At 41.9% G+C, this 21,278-nt stretch overlaps 1 protein-coding gene across 2 annotated transcripts in view; it reads left to right on the top strand.

Annotated features, from left to right (window-relative positions):
- The window catches only part of SAMHD1 (SAM and HD domain containing deoxynucleoside triphosphate triphosphohydrolase 1), a 40,446-nt gene that overhangs the window by 10,694 nt on the left and 8,474 nt on the right, over positions 1-21,278 (top strand). For both annotated transcript variants that reach the window (XM_069808333.1, XM_069808341.1), the window contains 10 exons: positions 4,224-4,296; positions 6,344-6,504; positions 8,700-8,815; positions 9,431-9,501; positions 10,557-10,712; positions 12,868-12,968; positions 13,077-13,185; positions 13,787-13,878; positions 15,243-15,358; positions 19,484-19,623. In XM_069808333.1, the coding sequence (XP_069664434.1) occupies positions 4,224-4,296; positions 6,344-6,504; positions 8,700-8,815; positions 9,431-9,501; positions 10,557-10,712; positions 12,868-12,968; positions 13,077-13,185; positions 13,787-13,878; positions 15,243-15,358; positions 19,484-19,623 (1,135 nt within the window). The remainder of the gene's footprint in view (positions 1-4,223; positions 4,297-6,343; positions 6,505-8,699; positions 8,816-9,430; positions 9,502-10,556; positions 10,713-12,867; positions 12,969-13,076; positions 13,186-13,786; positions 13,879-15,242; positions 15,359-19,483; positions 19,624-21,278) is intronic.

Here is a 21,278-nt window from a genome sequence, read left to right as displayed (position 1 = left end):
AAACCCAACTGTTCCGCTCAAGCTCTTTGCTAATGTTGTGGTTAGGGGACCTAAGGCAGTTTGGAGTGTGGTTATCTGGCAGGCGTACACAAGTGCAGAGCTGTGCTTGTCTGCTGGGGGTTTTGCATACTTGCACACTTTAATGTGCAGGTTGGCTCCTTGGCTGAAAACTTGTTAGAGCTAACACCATGCTGAGGATGAAGAGCCTCATCTCTATTATATTGAGACATCCTGGCTGCGCTCGCAACTTGTGAAGGGTGAGTTGAAAGACCAGGCATCTGGGTGTGACCATTGGTAGAGAAAGAAGAGCTGGCGTGGCTCAAGATGACAAGGCAGAAGGGTTGTGCTTTGGCAGAAATAAGATGTTGGCAGGAGTCATTAAGGTATTTTTGTTTTTTTGGAAGAAGAGTTTTAACTGCAGCTGTTTGAAGTGTGCAGATAGAAATGGTGTGGTATCATGAGGAAGGCAGCTAAAGGCTTTATTTGCTTCTGAAGTATAAAGTAATTGTCTAATTGAAATAACAAGCAGATGTATAGTTTCTGTTTAGAGACTACCAGAAGGCTGGTTGCTTTTAGTACCTCACTGGCTGTCTGAGCATCAAGTGCCCATATGAACGCTCAGACACACTGGACATCTGCAGGCTGCTCTGTGGGTCATCAGAAACTTGTCGGTCAGGCTCTGTTAGTGCTGAATGTAGGCAGGCAGGACGGGGTAGTGAGGAACTCCCTCCAAGCATGTGGTACAGGCAGTAGAGTCAAACAGCTGTGAAGAGCTTTCAGTCAGTATGGGGAGTAGATGGTGTTGGGTGTATGGAATGACATGCTTGTGGGTTTTCTTCTGTAAGGTGTTTCCTTCAATGAGATCTGACATCTTGTTTCTGTTCAGCTGAAAAATGTTGCGAGTTGGATGAGAAATTGCTAAAGCCTTCTGCTTTTTAAAAACATCTCAACTTTGCGCTAAAGAATCATCCCTTTTGCATGCATCTTTCTGCTGCACACTGTGTCCTACAGTAACTTTCATAATTTCTCTGTGACAGGTCAGTAATGAATGTGTATGTTTAGTTCCCTGCCACCCCTGGACGTTCAGCAGACAGAGCTTGGGATGACAAGGGCCTGGAGACAGCGCTGTGGGTTTCCCATGTGATCTCGTGTTCCTGGAAGTGGATGTTTTGTGTGGCATGCTGCATGCTAAATACAAATGATCAGTAGGGCTGTCTGGTTGACCTCTCTGGAATAGTTAAGTTCCTAATGGATGTAGGAAAGGGGTTTTCTCATCCTTGTCACCTGTGGCATGAGGGAGGGTGTGGGGAAAGCAGGGAGGGGCGGAGGGGAGTGCATAGGGAAGTGTCAGTTCTCACCTTTTCAAAGACAGCCAGCAGTATTGGCTGCAGAGCCCTGGAAAACCACAGTACCAGTACATGATTTGTGTGTAACCTCCTGGTTGAGGTGGTCGTACCATGTAGACACCAGGTGAAAAATCCCCTGCTGTTGTTTTTTATCTGAAGAAGGATAGAGAGCTGTCTGTGGTGCGACATTCAGGTGATCATTCACACCAGTACTGTATTGATGGCATGCTTTGTCATCTGGAGGCCAAACCCAAAACAAAAGTTAGTGTTCCTGGAGGCAGGGCAAGACTACAAGAGGCACAGGGCAGTGATGTGGTATGTCAGGCGGGGACTTCCCAGCCTCCCTGGTTGGACCTATGCCTTTTGCTGCTCTCTCACCCATGTGCAGCACCAATCTGTCCCCAGGGGTGACTCCAGCACATACAGTGCAGAGAGCTGTGTTAGGAGTGTTTAATTCAGCCCTGCTGCAGGTGAGTTTCTGGAGCAAAGCAGCACATTAGGCTATGCTCTTTCTGGACAATGTTTGCATAGGTAGTTGTATAATAAACTGTACTGTCAGTAGTAGAGAGCTGTCCTTTCTCTGCTCTTCCTCTAGTTGCAGTCACTGGTAATTTCTCAAGATGGTAGGTGCCCACACACCTTCCTCCTTACGTACCTGGCTATTTTCCAGTTAATTTTCTCCTCACTCCTGAATTTTTGTGGCCTTTAAAAGTATAATCAAGTGCTTCAAATCAACATCAACATGCTGTGCCCTGTATTCAGCAGCACTGTCCCTCACTTAACATTGGGTGCTGCTTTGCACTGCCTCACCTTCTCAAAAATGTCATGAAGTCCTACCTCATGTACTTTGCATGGCCCAGAGTATCTTTTTGGGCGATTGTTACCTGAGGTCTATTGTGTGACTATATGGTGGTGCTGCTGTATCTCTTGCAGCATTACAGCTCGTTGAGAAACACACTTGTGATGTTTGATCTCCATTATTAGCATGCTTTGAAGTGATATCCACTGAAGACCTCAGCTGTAATTAAGAACCTGGGGGTCATCTCTGTACATCAAGTTTGGGTGTTAATTCTTCAAGTCTGCTGAAGCAAAGATGCTCTAGTCCAGGTGTGGTTCTGCATGTTAGCTAAGTGTCTTGAGAGACAACTTCTCCACAGAAGTAAAATAAATATAGATGGCTGGAAGCAGATTGGTTCTGACTTTGCTGTCCCTGAACTGTTTTTGAAGGTAGTGATGGAGATGCTTGGTTACCAGCCCAAGCACTAGTCCTGCCTGAGCTAGCCATACTTGCGGTCAGAAAGGTTACACGTTTCTTAGAAGCAGCAGTTGAATATTCTTGGTCCCATTTTCAAGATAGACCTCAAAGAGCAGTTGGTGGTTGCTTTTCCTGGGAGCGTAAGGATAGATGCGTACAAGCTTCTGGTTTGCTGGCCGCAGAAGGGTTCCTTGGCTCTTCCACCATGCCAAAGTTCATCTTCTCTTAGCAGAGAGAAGAAGGACGGGCAGATGCAGGTGCTCCTCCTCTTGTCCTCGATGTTAGCCCTGTAAATAGTGTAAATAGCCTCTGTTGCCCTGTAAATAGTGGGCTCTTTCAGGAACTCCCTTGTAAGTATCTGGGAGTTTGTGACTGTTGCTACAGACTGAGCTACTTTGGATGTGAAGTAACACACTGGTCAGAGCATCACCACTGGTGCTTTTCATCTTGCTTGCAAGTGGGGGCAGCTAAAGACTTGTGACAATCTGTGAGCAGGAGAGGCTGCAGCCCAAGAGCTCCCTCTTAGGGAAAGGGATGCTAAGTGGTTAAGACAAAAACTGCTCACTGGCAGCTCAGACCTATGCATTTAATATTTTATGGATTGTGAATTATTAAATTATTTGGATGAAAATATGTAGTGCATCAAGCAGTATCTTTTGCTAATAGTTGACATTTTATAGTATTGTTTTCTGTTAAAGTTTAAATTGAAGGACTGATATAAAACTGATCTCGGGGTGGTTAACTGCTGAAGAGTGCAAAGGTAGCAAATCATGTAGCAAATCATACTTTCTCATGATAAAGTGTTTGCTGTCACTCTGAGCCTGAAGCCATTTTGTTCAAGGACAAGGCTTGCAGACACAGTTAATAGAAGTGGGTGTAGTAGAGTGTATTATCTCTCCCTGCAGACTTGTCCTGCCTGTGCTTGTAGACTACTGCGGCTACAGCAGAGTACCTGCACTGAAAGTTTACCTGTGTCTTGTGAAGCGGACCTTTCATAATTTATTAAAAATGACAGCAAAATATCTTTATGAAATAGAAGAATCAATTCTCAACAAAATTAGAGCATCTTTTAAGCTCTGATGGTTCTGCTGTTGGTATTGAAATTAATTTATGTAAAATTCAAGTTAATCTGGTAAAATTAAACTTAATACAGAGTTGACTAACAAAGAAATTTTTATAGAAATTGTTTATTGAACTTTGACATTTTAGTTTAAGGAATTTTTCAACCTTAAAAAATGTCAGTTTTTCACGCACTGCATGCTGTCTTTCCCATAAATTTAAAGGACTTATCCCCAAATGTGACTTTCCCTAAAATAAATTTATGAAAAAATTGTGTATTTCCTGGTATTTCTCTTTCTTGGTTTTGTGTGAGTGGGAGAAGCACTTACACTGCTTTACAGGCAACTTCTGTAGCTATTTCTTCTCTTCCTTCTATACTTGACTTTAGAAGGATAAATGCTTTCAATGTTTTTCTGAAAAACCTGCAGAAATATGTATTTCCATAAAAGGGTCAACAAATATAAGAGTAACATAAACTCACTAAAGTAATTCCATATGTACTGCAAATTGTAAAGGGAAATGCATTGCAAACTTTGCTCTCAATGTCTTTTTTTCCTTTCTAGCCTCCCTGCTGAGAGACTGAAAGTGCTGGCCTGCCTGAACAAACTGAGACAGCAGCACGTGGATGTAATGAAGGTAGCCCCAGCACCGAGTCGGGAGGGCACCACTTCCAGGGCCTCATTGGTGCTTAGCAGCTCTGTCTCTCTCCCTGTCTCTCTGCTTCCCCTCCTTTTGGCTTGGTGGTGCCAGCTGGTGCTGTGATGGTGCCTTTCCTTTGCAGAGCAGCAAACTCTGAGCCCTTCTCCTCGATAGTGGGTGGTCTTTGAAAAACCACATTAACTAGAAAAATTGTTAAAATCATCATCCGTGAGATTTATGTGGGCACCTGGCTGTTGTGAGAGATTGAATGAGCAGATGAGCAGTTTGAAATGTGTTGAGAAGCTTCCACCCTTTCTGCATCTCTTTGTGTAGAGCCCTCCCCTTGGGTTTTTTATTAGTTTAGCCCCAGGTCTGGGTTAACAGACTCCTCCTTGCTTCCACTGTTTGCCGTGTCCAACAGTTTCTCACAGTGGTGTATGTTGGTTTAACTCGGGCCAGGGCTGCACACATTCCTTAGTAGTCTGCACATCCACTAGAGCCCTGTCAGCTCAGTGACTGAGAGTAGAGAGAACACAGGAAAGCCTTATTTGTCTCAATAATGAGGCAAATATGTGCCTCACACCAAGATATGTGTGTGATAAAATGGTTTTGTTGCAAATATTTTGATAAAGAAATTAAAATCTAATTATATAAAAGAGTTTGGTTTGATTAAGAAGTAGAAAATTGTGAAGCATAGGTATGGGAGTGTTAAGTTTGAAATGTAGTCATAGGAACTTAGGAACTTTAGAAAATGTACTGTGTGTAAGTATAAGAATTCAAGTATTGTCTAAAATCAGTTAATCACAGAAACTTTGACAAAGATTTGTTGGTTTGTAGTGTTTTGTTTTAGGAAACTAAGGAAACCGCTATGGGCACTAGTTTGCTGCTTGGAAACCCCTTACCCTTCCCACCTCGATCTAATTATCGAGGATTCCAATCAGTAGAGTTAAGTGAGATTAACCAATGATTGTTTTAACATAAGAATATTAATAAGATGGTGTGACTGAAGGACCAATTATTAGAAAGGTTAAATTTAAGAATAGACATAGTATGCATTTTTATGTAAACTAGTATAGATGATGGTGAGAATTGTATTACGCAGAATCACCTAAGAGAGGTCAAGCGGACAAGTGAGGAAGACTATGGAAGACCACCAGAGGGCTTCTGAAGACCACCAGAGACCTTCACTGCGCCTGCGTGAAGAGACATTTATATATGCTAGTGATTTATTGGAAAGTTAATGATTATGTATAACATTTTCCAGAAATTTAGTGAATATGTATAACAGGTGTGTATTTAACCTGCATAGTTAGACTAGCCAGGTGCACACGATAGGTGGAGCGATCCCCCATGTGCCCAGCACTGCAATAAAGGAGTGCCTGCTTCTTAACTTTTCATTGCTGTTAAGGAGTTTTATTCCGGATTTCAGTAACAGTTTTATCTGCTGTTTTGAGGCAAGGATTAAATGTGTGTGTTTATCTTCTCTAGTAAGTCACTATAGTTACTCAGATGTCTCTTAAAACATGTGCTTAGGGATGATCAGGGAGTACTTCTTTCATATTTCAATTATCTTGGGTTTTGCATTTTCTTTTATGAAAAAGGTAAATCAAAATTTCCACTCTGCAAAATTTCACTTGATTTTAAAAAACATAAACAGCGTCAAACCAAACACTTCTTATTAGGTATCTCAGACATGTATTGCAGTATCCTGTTTTAACTGGAATAGCAGAATAAAGACAGCGGTTTTCTCAAGTGTTAAGTTTTGGAATTACACAGGTGCAGATAACATTTTTAGAGATTTTGACTTTAATTCCCTTGCCCTCTGAAATATGCAGCTTTGTCTTTTTTGATGTCATGCTTAAGTAGTTCTCCAAGATAAATCTTGATACAGGGTAGGCAGGATACAGCTTTTTTCAAGAGAAGACAAAACAGTCCCCCTCTCCCACCAAATACCTAACCATTCTAGGAATCCTTTACCTTGGTGCCTGTTTCTTTTGAAAGTCAAATTTTAAATGTTAATTACACTATTGTTTGGCTTTTGTAGGTTTTTAACGATCCAATTCATGGGCACATTGAAATACATCCCCTTCTTGTTCGTATCATCGACACGCCTCAGTTTCAGCGTCTTCGATACATTAAGCAGCTGGGTGGCACTTACTTTGTTTTTCCAGGAGCCTCTCACAACCGCTTTGAACACTCCATAGGGTAAGGTGATGTCGTCTTGCATGCACATCTCTTGCATTTGGATTTCTCCGAGTTTGGTTCCACTAACGTGGAGTGCCAGCCAAGGGGCATCACTGTCTTTTGAGCATCGGTGAAAACTGCTATGGTGGCATTTTTGGTCTCACAAATGTTCCTGGATTTCCTGTGTGATCATGGGCTGTTCCCTTGAACTTCATTTAATAAAGACAGTGCTTTATGTTCTCCCTGGTCAAAATTTGAGTTTTAAAGCAGAAACCTGGGAAGGGTACCGGGGCTGCTATAAATGACATGCCAGACAGTTATAATCCCCTCATTGTCCAGCACAGCTAAAACCCATTTTATCTGTAATGTTTGCATTTGTAGCTGTGTGCTTTATGCAGTCGATGGCAGATTGTCAGGCTGTTAGCTGTAATAAAAGTTAAACAGAAACAGGTGATGGACAGGGGGATTCCCACAGTGTTGCTAGGTTGTTCATGCTCCACAGAGAAGCTGATTAATGACAAATTTAAGCTTGTTTTAAAGGTATATCCCAAGGTGCAGAGAAATTAAACTAGTCAGTGGTTTTTGTTCAGGTGATCTGGCCAGCCTAAAGTTGCTTTTGTTAGTTCTGAAATATTGTGGAGTAAGTCTGGCTTCTGTCCCCACTCGGTGATGCTAACAAGATGCAAATGGCTATTGAAAAAGGGTCAAATTAGAGAGGCAAGCTGGAATTGATTGCATCTGGTGAACCTGAAAAGACAAAAATGTGAGGGATATGAACAAAACTTTCACATTAGGAGTCTGAAAACTCCAGTGGTATCAACAACCTTTTATTTTAAACAGTCCGATTAATCTATATAGCTAAACTTAGGACATTTGTTCTCAACTTGTTTATCATTGTGAAGATTTCTACAGTGTTAAAATAGAAGAAATGAGCTTTGTGTGATTGTTGGTCTAGTAAAAAAACACAAAACAGTAAAATTTGGTCCAATAAAAGGTACTACCTCATCATATAAAACCTTGTCTTACTTTAAGGTGTTCTGCAAGGGGGACTATTGAGGCAAGTAGAAAAGGAAGTTGGTGTAGCACTTTGTCCTGGTTTCAGCTGGGATAGAGTTAACTGTCTTCCTAGTAGCTGGTACAGTGCTATGTTTTGAGTTCAGTATGTGAAGAATGTTGATAACACTGATGTTTTCAGTTGTTGCTCAGTAGTGTTTAGACTATAGTCAAGGATTTTTCAGCTTCTCATGCCCAGCCAGGGCACCTGACCCAAACTGGCCAACAGTGTGTTCCATACCATGTGACATCCCATCTAGTTTAGGAACTGGTAAGTGGGGGGCAGGGATCCGCCGCTCGGGGACTGGCTGGGTGTCGGTCGGTGGGTGGTGAGCAATTGCCCTGCGCATCATTTGTACATTCCAATCCTTTTATTACTACTGCTGTCATTTTATTAGTGTTATCATTATCACTATTAGTTTCTTCTTTTCTGTTCTATTAAACCGTTCTTATCTCAACCCAGGAGTTTTACTTCTTTTCCTGATTTTCTCCCCCATCCCACTGGATGGGGGGGGAGTGAGTGAGTGGCTGCATGGTGCTTAGTTGCTGGCTGGGGTTAAACCATGACACACTTGTAAACAGTTTATAGAATGTGCCATATATTTGTTCCTGCTGTTTTCATATCATGAGAACAGAGGCCATTCAGTAAAATGTCAGATCTAAAATTAATGAAAGAAAGAGAAATAATTGTCATAAGCTATTGTTAAAATAGCAATTTCAAAGAAGAACAAAATGCTTTGGTGACTGTTGTGGACCTTTGCAGTTGTACTGACTCAAGTCAAAGGGTGATATGTAAGCTGTGGTGCTTCAAGATCACACTGTCAGTAGGGCGCTGCTGTTTGCTTACACAGTTACTCCATGGTTATGCATTATGAAATACTGCAGGATGCTGTTGTCTCCATGTTTGGGGCATGGTATCTCATGCTTTGTGCTTTCAAATGTGTTACTGATGACTAAAACTCTACTACAGAAAATAACTTGTCTGATTCTTTTGCAGGTCAGGGTTTGAGTATTTGTAGTGTGCTCTCTCTCAGACAAGGGGTATGACTTAATAGAACAAAATAGAATAGGTGAACTGCTCCTTTTCTGTTCAGCCTAAAACACTACTATATTCACTTACTTTTTTTTTTTTTTTTTTTTTTACACCCCAACACCTGCAATAGGGTGGGCTACCTAGCAGGATGTCTGGTTCGTGCACTGAAGGAGAGACAACCAGAACTGGATATAACCCAGCGAGATATCCTCTGTGTAGAAATTGCTGGGCTTTGTCATGATTTGGGTAAGCAACACTTAGGATGGCTCATTGCTCTTTGAAAGGTAACCTGGATGACAAGCTGGCTGTGAGATCAGAATGTGAGAGCTGTTTTGGGCTGCTCAGTGCATGGCTATATTCTGAGATGGGATTTGTCTGTTCCTGTTTGGTTCGGAGTACAACTGTGGAGGCAGCTCCACTTGGTGAATCTGTAACTGCTCTTAGCTAGTTTTTTGTCTTGTTTCCATATGGTGTTTAGAGTTCTGCCCTCAGTGGCTAAAGTATCCGCTTTCTTCTGTGATGTCATCAGGTCTCCTAAAACATTTCAGAGTGAAAATTAATAGCCCTTTAAAAAATTGTTACAATTATTTTATAACTACTTATTTTCTTCAGAGGTGGTGCAGAGTAATGTTCTCAGTGTTACTGCAGTACTTGCCTGTGGTGTAGGTAATGGAACTGGCTATGTTAAGCGCAGTAGTACTTAAGGTGTCTTAGGAAAGTGTACTTGCTGTAGCTGAATCTTCCTCACAGATGATATCAAGATCAAGTCAAATACAAGAGAATCCAGATCTTTAGCTTGCTCAAAATATTTTTACTGACAACCGTGTCTCAGATTAAACCTGTGTAATCTTTATTTTTAAGGTCATGGGCCATTTTCACACATGTTTGATGGAAGATTTATTCCACTCACTCGTCCAGATTTGAAGTGGAAGGTAGGCTTTTCACTATTAAAGTTAAAATAGAAAACTGAAATTTTTAAAGGCAGAATAATTTCATCTTTAAAGACTGCCAGTGCTTGTGAGAATATAGTGATGATCTCACCTTTTCTTGTTGCATCATTTTGATGGCATAATTAGAAACCAGAATGTTGTCTTCTAATCTTGTAATGATTTCGTAGTTGTTCTCTTTAACTGTTTGGGCAATGTCAGCCCCTCAGTATGGCCGTGAGCAGATGCAGCCTTACTAGCAAAGTAGAACGAGGTGTGGGAAGAAGTGAGGGCAGATATTTGTCACCAGCATCTCTTCCCTGAAAGTGCAAATGCTCTTGAACTCCTGTGTACTTTCATGAAATGGGTTTGTGTATGCACGTCCTCTTCCTGCAGATGTCACGCTGGGTGACACAGAGGAGAAATGAAATGCCTCAGTCTTGTCAGTGCCTGTAGTGTGACTCTGAAGAGGCAGACTTCATTAGGACGGCACCGATCATATTGAGCCAGCGTTGTGCCTCAAAATGTGTATTGCGAGCTTTCTTTAGAATATATTTTACAGATGCAAAGTACCAACTGGGAGATTCCTTTCCAGTTTAAGATTTTAGTTCAAGGCCAGGATATTTAATACAGTGATTCAAACTTTCAGAAACTTTGAACAGAGTTTCAAGGGTTGTTTGCTGTGAATGAAATGTAATGCAGTCCTTTCAGGCCTCTCTCTGCTTGTAATTACTAAGCAAAATCACCCAAGTGAGCTTGTTTATCTCCTGCCCAGCAGAATTGGTTATTTTGTCTTTTAGCATTGTAACTGTCTTACTGCTGTTTGTCAAGATACAAAATTAACAGCTCTCTGCTGAAGAGTGTGTTTCTGGACTCTCTAGACTGTGTGATTTCCTGTTTGATTAGATACAAAATGAACAGAAACTCACCCACGTGGTGCACTTTGACACCACCATGCCCAGGTGTCCTGCCGCAGTGCTGCTGGGTTAGGAGAAAGCTGTGACACTGTAGGAAAGATGCTTAAACTTTGTAATGCAACGTTTGGGTGTTTTTTTTCACAGCATGAAACTGCTTCTGTTGAAATGTTTGAGCACCTGATTGCTTCCAATAAACTAGAAGAAATCATGAAGTCCTATGGTCTTGTCCTGGAAGAGGATATGAACTTCATTAAGGAACAAATAGGAGGGCCTATAGATGAAACTGCTTGTGAGAAATCGGTGAGTCAGTGTACTGCTCCTGTGGTTATCCCAATAAATGTCTTTAATTTTACTGAAAGAGTAGATAATTTTTGCTTCTGCCATGTTTTGTTATTTATTTGTAGCCCCATGAAATTCTGAGAATCCTGGCACAAGAGATGCTAGAGAAGTGTAGTGCTTATTTCTGAGAGTGCTGGCAGGAGGTGGTAGCTTCACTCTGTTATGTCCTTATGTCTTCCTGAGAAGTTCTTACCTCAAAGTCTTCAGATTAGAGGAAAGCTTAAGAATGTTATCTATATTTAGTGAACCTAATTCACTGTAACTAGATTGGTAGAACTGAATTTTTAATGGAAACCTTAAATGACCAGGTTAGGATAACAGCCTGTTTACTGGATGCCTGAAGGTGGTGGTGGTGGGAGGTTGTGTTTTCAGGTGGCCATGTGAAGAAAATGTGGAGATAGTTTGGGGTAACAAGCTGATAATGGATAACAAAGCTGAGAACTAGCAGAGATGAGTCAATGAGCAATACAAAGCGTGGCCCAAGTGCCAGAGTCGCATCAGCTTTGATGACAGTAGAAAAATGCTTGGATTTATTGCAGTGACAAACATAGAGACTTGAAGAAATGTGTTGCCTCAAGAGGCAAGGAAGAAGAGATCGTGATTATTAATCCTTGCAATTCTATGAAAGAATCAAGTCCTCTCTCCTCACTTTACAGCTCTTGTCATCTCTTCAAGAACACCCATTCAGTTGCTACCAGAATTAAGAATGTGTCAGTGGGAGATTTGTCATGACAATCTGGTCCTAATCAGAATTTGTATGTTGTCCCAAACAAATCAACCACAAATGTTAGCACTTACCCATTATGTTCTGCTGTAGTAGTGTGTAGTTCTACCACGTTTACTCCAGCACTCTAATGATAAACGTAGGGAACTTAGCATAATAAAATTCAGTCTGAGGCCTTGTAGGAAGGGGATATTAAGTTACAAAGTCTGCAAGTTGATTTTTACCCACTCACACTCATTTGCACACAAATCTTGCTGCCTGCCACTTCCATTAATCTTGTGCCAGGTTCTTACCCAATGTCTGTTTTCCCTTGTTTGGATTCTATGCCTGTTTTTCAGCAGGATAATAGGAAAAGGAGTGTCATACATGATACGTTGCAACCTTCTTGCCACCCTCCTGGTGTTAGGCTGCAGGATCTTCCACTGGCAGGCATTTGTACTGTGGTGGTCTTACCGGAGTACAAGCTCCTCTACTGATGAGGTCTCTGTGCTGTGATGCTATCACATTGCAGGCCTTCCAGTCCTGACACAAACAATGGGTTGTTTATGCTTTGAACATAAATGATCTCCTGAACATTGTCCCAGTAGCCGAGCTCTGTGATCAGCACAGGATGTTTTTATCTATGATGTGCTCTCTTCCTGCTGCTTGCACACATTTCCATTCTTATTCATATCAATTTTAAAATTTTTGTAATGCAGATAACATGAAAGCCATCTACCTGTTTGTGTACAATGTTTTCCACCTTCAGAATTTCAAGACCACTTTATGGCATTTTTTGTTTAGCTGAAGAATCACTAAGTTTTCAAGAAAATAATGTTTATGTGGAACTTGTATCTTCTTATTTTGGTGTTGATTTCCTGTTTGCCTCATGGCTGAATTATCACTTGCTGGTTAGGATTTTAAGTAGCTGGCTGTTTAAACAATTTTTGTTTAAAACATCTAAATAATTGTTTTAAAACTCTGTTCTATAAAGCTGTATAGTTGGTTGCAGAAGACTGCAAGACAGTGACGTGTTTGTGGGTTTAACTAATTCCCTGAGGATTAAATTATTCCAACCTTTTCCCCTCTTCGTTGCTATGCATCCTTTTTTTTTTTCAGCGTTTCAAAGCTGCAGGCTTTGCTTTAGTAGAATGGGAAGTGAAATACTTGTGTACATGGTTCTTATTCTTCCTGATATTCTGGGAAGTCAGCTGCTTAAGCCCTAGTTCTGGATTTCTAATGCCCAACAGCTTCTGAAAGCTCTTGCATTGTCTTTGTGGTGTTTGCTGCCTCAGTGTTGGATGTTTATCAGAGGGAAAATCAAAGTCTATTCCCACTGTCTTTAAAAAATTGTTCTGACATTGTTTGCACACTTTAATTTCTTATTGCTTCTGATTTTTTTTCTGTTGTTAGTGGCCCTACCGTGGTCGGCAAAAGGAGAAAAGTTTCCTATATGAGATAGTAGCTAACAAAAAAAATGGCATTGATGTTGACAAATGGGATTATTTTGCAAGGTACAAATCTTATGGTTTTTGTTTTTATTAAAGATTCCTACTGAAACAATGCTACTGTATGTACAAGTATGATCTCATTGTTAAACACTCTCTGTGGAATATTTTTAGGGATTGCCATCACCTAGGAATCCAGAATAATTTTGATTATAAGCGATTACTTAAATTCACTCGGGTCTGTGAAGTAAAAAACCAGAAGCATCTCTGTACCCGTGACAAGGTAAGCAGTGCATGTGAACCGAGGGAACACTCAGCAGCAAAATGTGTGTGAGATACAGCAGCACACTGAGAACATATGGGGCATGGCAAATCCTGCCTCGGGCAGCATGGTACAGCTGCACTCTAGATCGCAGGGGTGTGCTGGGGTTGCCTGCTGGACGCTTTTTTAGCCCAAGAGAGGAAGAAGTAGTTGCTGCTCTGAAAGGTGTTCTCAGAAGCAACTGGTTTAAGGAAGGGAGGGACAGAGCAAGCCTCTGTTTGAAAGGGCTTGTGGTGGGTCCCTCCAGGGGAGACTGCAAAACCATCAGCTGTGCATGATCGTGCTCCAAGTCTTCTGAGCAAGAGGTGAATGTGGCTTTGGTGAGGGGCTGCTAAAGGAGCAAGAGGTCCTCTTCTCTGCCCAGGCTGCCTGGGGTCACTGTCAGGTCTCTGCTCTCCTATGGCGGCCTGAGTCTGTTTCAAAATTTGTAAATTGTGAAAGATAACCATTCTGCTCTATGCTGCAAATAAAAGGAGACAGCTCATTTGATTCCTTGATTGTTTTAGATTTCCAAATAAGTCAATGTCAAAAGTAAAAGATGATTGGGGTTTTTTTGATTCAGGAAGTTGGAAATTTGTATGATATGTTCCACACACGGAATTGCCTGCACCGGCGAGCATACCAGCATAAGATTGGCAACATCATTGAAATAATGCAAGTATTATACTTTGCTTTTCTTGCATTCTGTTTATTTTTAAATTCTTGAAACTGTATCTCTGTTTGGAATATTCAGATAATGAATAAGATGTGACATAGAATAAAAGCCACTGGGCTATATAACCCAATTCTTATGGCAAGGCTCAGTGCTTAGAGTATCATAGAGGCTGTGATTAACAAAAAAAAAAGAGGAGGACAGCAACATCCTTCCATGTGAAATTCAGTTAGAGGAAAATTACTAAAGCCCTGAAGAAGCATAGGACCAGGGTGTGCTTATGCTGTTTTAACCACTGACAGCTGAAGTCAAGTCTTTATCTGTAAGTTAGAGACCACTTTGCTCAAACTGGCTGGTTAATAGAGCAAGGCTACTAACAGAATAAAGTAATGAGCAAGCTTACTGTAGCTCAGCTGAGGCCTGACTTTGTGTTTATGTAATGTCACAGCAGGAATTGTTCAGGACGAGCTCAGCTGGCTACCTGCATTTGTACTTCTCTTGTTGATGCCTATAGAAGTTTCCCTATAGCATTATTCTTTTTACTTTTCTTGAAGAGCAGAAATGTTAGTATCCCCAAGTATTTTTTTTTTCATTAGGATCTTGGCTGCTGAGTAACCACCTGCTGAGTTTGGAAAAAAGGAATGCAGAAGATTACATGGCACAAGAGTGATTCATGACTGCTTTCATTTCATAAACTTCAGCTCCTGGTTTAGTGATCCTTTAAAAGACAGACTGAAGATGCTAAGATTTGATAGTACCTACATGCGAGGAGTAAAACAGCCAAGAAATTTAGTTCTTGGCTTACCATAATTATAGCAGCCTATCCAAATAAGCGTACGAGCTGGAAATGACAACGAGGTACAGGGAACTCTGGAAAAACTTAATCTTTAGAACATCAGTTTTTCCCACCTGAAAAATACCATGTCCATGATGCTTTCCCTTTACAATGCTTTGTATTCTCTCATTTAACTCCTGGAGCAACGAGTCTGTAAAAGAGTATGGTCATCTGTGAGGCAGTGTCATTGCAGCTGAGTGACCATGTCACTGTCTTGCAGGGTTATCCAATTGTCTAAGCAATGTTAAACTCATAGTCTGAAGCAGAACAAAGTGGACTTGCTCATTCATGGAAAGAAGGTTAAGGTCTGATCTGAACCTGTTTTCAGTAAGTGGAAAGACTCTTGAATTGTAATGACAGCATGGAGATAGGACATAGTGCAGTGTGATCAGGGTCTGCTGTGTGCTTGGAATGCAGTTTCATCTATTGTCTTCTATTTATACCATATTAATGCGTTTCTTTTTTGACTCTTGAGCAATAAGGTGTTTCAAAATGATGCTATCCTTAAGTCTTAATTTTGTCTCAAACTAGGATTACGGAAGCCTTTCAAAAAGCAGACAAGTTTTTTAAAATAGAAGGCTCTGGAGGAAAGCTGTACCAGATTTCTACAGCAATGGAGGACATGGAAGCCTACACTAAGCTAACTGGTATGAGCTCTCAGATTTTGTTGTTAAAGTAGAAGAACATGAATACCTGTTAAAATGCTGTTTTTACAGTTGTTGGCACAGTGGGCCCTTGCCCATGACTAGGATTCTCAAGTACTGCTTTTATGCACAGATGGTGGGGCAGACCTGGGCTGTCCAACCTCTGTGCTCTCATATCTTGCTGGGAGAGCAAGACCTTCTGGTTTGAATTGCTTGTATGTTGAGAGAGAGAAGCACCAACTTCTTACATTCCGCACACATTCGAATTCAGATTATTGCAAGTAGTGCTGTCAGGAGGTCCTGCCTGTGCCCAGAGTTTGTTGCACAAGCGGGATGTAAGTGAGCTCTGAGCAATGCTGTATCTAGCTACACTAGGTAGAGAAGTACTGTATGTGTGTTGTAGTGTGAAACTAACCCCAAGGCAGGTTTCAAAGGGCTCTGATGGGGTCTGAGTTGATTTGCTTGAGACATTGCTACCCTGCTTGCAAATATAACAGAAGAAAACAAAATATATGAACAACTTAGTTTATTGCTGAAAGTTTCTGGTTGCTCAGATAAGAGCTTGTGAGAATAGTTCTTGTAGGGTAAGTACATGGAGCAGCAACCTGCTTGAAGACTGTCATGGTTTAACCCCAGCCAACAGCTAAGTCCCACACAGCCACTCTCTCAGTGCCTTGTGGTGGGATGGGGAGAGAATTGGAAGATTAGAAGTGAGAAAACTTGTGGCTTGAGATAAAGACAGTTTAATAGGTAAAGCAAAAGAAATGCACGCAAGCAAAGCAAAACAAGGAATTCATTCGCTACCTCCCACCAGCAGGCAGGTGTTCAGCCATCTCTAGGAAAGCAGGGCTCCATCACACGTAATGGTTACTTGGGAAGATGCCATCACTCCAAATGTCCCCCTTTCCTTCTTCTTCCCCCAGCTTGATATGCTGAGCATGATACCATATGGACTGGAATATGCCTTGGGTCAGTTGGGGTCAGCTGTCCCAGCTGTGTCCCCTCCCAACTTCTTGTGCAGTCCCAACCTCCTTGCTGGTGGGGTGGGGTGAGAGGCAGAAAAGGCCTTAATTCTGTGTAAGCACTGCTCAGCAGTAACCAAAACATCTCTGTATTATCAACACTGTTTCCAGCACAAATCCAAAACAGAGTCCCATACAAGGTAATAAGATAAAAATTAACTCTATCGCAGTCAAAACCAGCACAAAGACATGTGGGGGAACTCCAGCACGATTACAGAGTGAAGCAAACGAGCTGAGACTTGTGATGTTTTCCCGTTTCTCAAGGTCTGGCTCAGTGCTGTGAAGAGAAGACACAGAGGAATTACTGAATTCACAGAAACTGGCTAGAGTTGTGTTGTGTCCTCTGTTAGTAGTTCCATGGCTTCCCACTACCATGGTGTCTTTTTGTCTGCCCCTCCTGATCTTCACTGTGAGGCACACCAACATTCCTCTGGTTGATGTTCAGTGCTGTGGCACGCCCTTACCAGCTTTGTGCAGCATAGGGGGTGGAAGCCAGTGTGGGCAAGGCAGACCCTGCTGCCCTGAGGGGTTTGTGATTGGGTGACAGCTGCAGACCTTGCTGAAGAGTGCTCCCAAGTATTGGCAGCTCTTGCAGCACCTGTGAGCTATGGCTCATGAGGATTCCCAAGGCATCTTGCCTGAGTGGCAAGGCAACTATTCTGAGTTTCCAACACCAAGCCTTGGCTGGCCAACAGAGAGACTCAAGAACTTGTATCTTTGGTCCACGGACAAGGTGACAGAGGGTGAGGGCACTGTTGCAGAGGATCCTGTGTGCCGTAACCTCTGTCATACTATAATGGCCTTTTGCTGGCAATCCTTCATCTGCCACAGCCCCATTCAGCCTGACCATAGACCTGCTGCATCAAGCAGGTGAAGGGGCTGTACAGAGTGCTGAGCTGAGGAGCTGCCTGGCTCCTCTGGCACTGCGTGCCTCTGCCCCAAGGGAGGAGAAGGGTCTGGCTTTGAGGGGCAGTAGCTATTGGAGAGCATGAACTGCAGTGTTGGGCTGTGGAAGGCTGGGCAGAAAGGCAAGAAGATTAAGTTCTTAATGGGCTAGGATCTGTTCCCTGGGGGCTGTCTGGTCTGTAAGGTCAGCCGTGCTAGCAAGTTAGCAGCAGGGTCCTGTTGTAACTGCTTGCTGACCAGTGGTACCTGGCGAGGAGCACAGCTCAGGGCAAAGGAGACCAGGACTGTTCCCTGCCTTTTACAGTCTGCTGCAGCAAGGAGCTGCTTGCCAGGGCTGTCCTGTTCAACAAGGAGAGCTGAACAGCAAGGAGAGTGTTGCGAGGAATATGCCAATGTCAGATGTAACAGTGGACCATGAAGGATGAGTATGTTCTCTTAAACCAAGGCGTATCCTTCCCTGCTTTCAGTAGTTGCAACCTGTGGGCTTCTGAGAGGACAATACGCTGTTTTCAGTAGTCCATGATGAGTGATGCTTCTGTGAAATTGTCCAATTGCCTTTTGGATCTTTGCAAATTGAAAACTCCTGTGAGGTTCTGCAGCAGAAAGTTCCCTAGCTTTTTTTCATGATGGGTGAAGAACCACTGTTAGTTTTTAATTTGTTGCCTCCTAATTCAACAGCAAATCCTAGTTTTAGTAAAGGATGAGACAGGAAACTTCCTTGTCACTACTGCTTTTGCACAATGGATGTGTTAATGGGCTTCTTATTTGTCGTGGTTTAACCCTAGCCAGCAACTAAGCACCACGCAGCCACTCACTCACTCCCCCCCACCCAGTGGGATGGGGGAGAAAATCAGGAAAAGTAAAACTTGTGGGTTGAGATAAGAATGGTTTAATAGAATAGAAAAGAAGAAACTAATAGTGATAATGATAACACTAATAAAATGACAACAGTAGTAATAAAAGGATTGGAATGTACAAATGATGCGCAGGGCAATTGCTCACCACCTGCCGACCGACACCTAGCTAGTCCCCCAGCGGCGATTCCCTGCCCCCACTTCCCAGTTCCTATACTAAATGGGACATCACATGGTATGGAATACCCTGTTGGCCAGTTTGGGTCAGGTGCCCTGGCTGTGTCCTGTGCCAACTTCTTGTGCCCCTCCAGCTTTCTCGCTGGCTGGGCATGAGAAGCTGAAAAATCCTTGACTATAGTCTAAACACTACTGAGCAACAACTGAAAACATCAGTGTTATCAAGGTTCTTCGCATACTGAACTCAAAACATAGCACTGTACCACCTACTAGGAAGGCAGTTAACTCTATCCCAGCTGAAACCAGGACATTATTTCCCCTGCATTATCTGTTCTCTCAATCTGAAGAGACCTAGTGTATTGTTTCTCGTGGAGAGGTTCCTGAGTTTGATCAACCTTGTCCATAAAAACAACCCTCAGTTAAAGGTTTTGATCCATGGCTCATAGCTTGCTTCTGGAGTGTGTCAGGAGCTTCTTAAGCCAGTTGTGGTCCTAGGTGGGGCATTGCAGAGCTATGCTTGCAACACATGGCAAAGCTGTCTAGGTGTTTCTGGCTGGGGAATGCAAATGGAAATGGAGTGCATCTGTGTTGGTTGTGACAGGTGAGCAGCATTCTGCCAGCAGCAGTCTCTTTAAGACAGCCAAAAATAACCTTTCTGCTCTGAAGCCACATCAAAAGAAGCCTGTGTCTTGCTGCTCATATTGATGGTGGGAAGCACACTGCATACTTCACTATCATGTGGAGACAGGAGGGGGGGACTTTGATGCTAGCATCCAAAGTCTGAGAAATTCTGAATTCTTTATTCTTTTACAAGATAGAGCACCCTTGAACCTGAGCCAGTTAATGCTGGGGTTTAGGATGTTCTGCTGAACAAGATTGGCTAAATAAGAAGAGGAAGCAACTTCCAGTGAAATAATAAAACTTGTTGCAAGGGTGAGAATTAAGCTAGTTTTTCTGTCATCAACTGTTATGAATCTGATGATAATCAAGATGATATTGTAAGTGACTTCTCAGCTGTCATACTTGGTGTGTTCAGTTATTCTCTGAAAGTGAGTGTCTTTCCTGAAGCAGCAGTTTTTCTTGTTGCTTTAACCTTTGTCCCTGTACATGCATTTTGCTGTGACGCTGGATTGTGACATGCTTAACAAAAATCAATGGAACTTTGGCAGATAATATCTACCTGGAAATTCTGCACTCAAGTTGTCCAGAACTGAAGGAGGCACGAGACATTTTGCATAAAATAGAACGACGTGAATTATACAAGTTTTTAGGAGAGACTCAACCTGAAACAATGAGGCAAATTGTAAAGGTAACGTCCATTGGTGGAAGATTCTGTATTCTGTCCCTGTAAAAATGTTCTCTAAGTTGCTGACCATCTTTTTTTCTCTACTTCCATGTGGGTTTTGTTTGTTTTGACTGGGTTTTTTGCTTAACTGCTATTCCAAAAATAGAGTCAAAAGTCACCTCCTGTCTTTATGTAGCTGAGACATGAAACATATTATCAGCAATTGGGAAGAATTTTATTTACAAACAGCCAGAAGAATGGCAAGAGGTGGAAATTCAGAAGTTGATTATTGCAGAAATATTTTCAGAAAAAACCTGTTTTCTGAAAAATACAAAATTGCATGGAAAGCTGTTACAGTCCAGTGATTGAGAAGGTTATTACTATCATATTGTGTTCATTGAAATTTCAAAATAATAAGGAACACATTTGCTTTGAATCGTAATTTGTGTGCTTTACTTTGAGAACAAATGTCAGATTGAATAACAGCTTTCTAATTTCTTGGCATTAAAGTCTGTACTTAGCATATGCATGCATGTATTTTTTCCTGTGTTTGCTTTTCAAAGCATTCATCAGACATCAGTTTAACTGTTGTCTTATTTCAAAATCATGTTATGTTAGAGCTGACGTTACTTCAGGTGGTTCAGCTTTTCTTGTAACGTGCTATACCATGTTATCAAATCATCAGTTAATTTTCTCTAAATTTCAGCCATGATGCTTAAAATTTTCCATGCCAAATTTCCAGAAGTGGCTGACTATCTAGAAAGTTTTAATAAGAATAATTCAGCTCTTTCACAGAATAAGGTTAGAGGAGGAATACTAGATGTCTTCTCTCTTCCTCTTCCTGCTCTGTTCCTCATTTTGTTGAATAGAAGGTTTTCTTGTGTTCTTTGTCTAAGAAAAAGTACTTTTAAGAGATCCTGTATTAAAAAAGTAGGAGGAAATAGGAGGAAGGAAAACATTAAATGGTTGTACATTGATTTTCAAGTTTCTGCCCTTCTGAAGAGGAGTTCAGGATAGGTAGCTTAACAAATGAGATGGGCAGAAGAGTGAATTGCATGTCTTCTACCTTTAAACAGTTCCTTTTAGAAGCTTGGTTAATGAAAAGAAAAACTCTCACTTTGAAAATCCAGCCAGAGGTATTGAGTCTTGGGGTGTCCAGTGTGTTGTTTTGAAGGGAGACTGGATCACTGTTGGTGTCATAATCCAGCCAATGCTTTGCAGCTTCTGATGCTCAGCTGAGGGATTGGGGGAGGGTTTTTCCTCCTGTGGTGCAGGAGTTGCCTGTTGCAGGAGTGTTGGGGGCTCAATTTCCTCTGAAGTGCTGGAGGTGAGCAGTGGCTGGCCAAGACATAGCTGTGTCTGTTCTGCTTCTTAAGAGACTGTAATGCTCTTATGTTTAGAATTATAGAATGGTTTGGGTTGGAAGAGACCTTTAGAGGTCATCAAGTCCAACCCCCCTGCAATGAGCAGGGACATCTGCAACTAGATTAGGTTGCTCAAAGCTCCATCCAGTTTTGTGATCCTCAAGGTGGCCAGAGCTGGGGGAACATCCCAAATAGCTACAGAATTCTTAAATTCAAAGCTAAGTTTCCAGTTGATGCAAACTGGAAGAGGTAACTTAAAAAAGGCAAGCAAACAACAAAGAAAAGGAGAAAGTTAGCATACAAACATTCTGATAC

Source organism: Haliaeetus albicilla, chromosome 2 (genome assembly GCF_947461875.1).
Source record: "Haliaeetus albicilla chromosome 2, bHalAlb1.1, whole genome shotgun sequence".
Classification (NCBI taxonomy): Eukaryota; Metazoa; Chordata; class Aves; order Accipitriformes; family Accipitridae; genus Haliaeetus; species Haliaeetus albicilla.
This window is presented reverse-complemented; position numbering and strand designations above follow the sequence as displayed.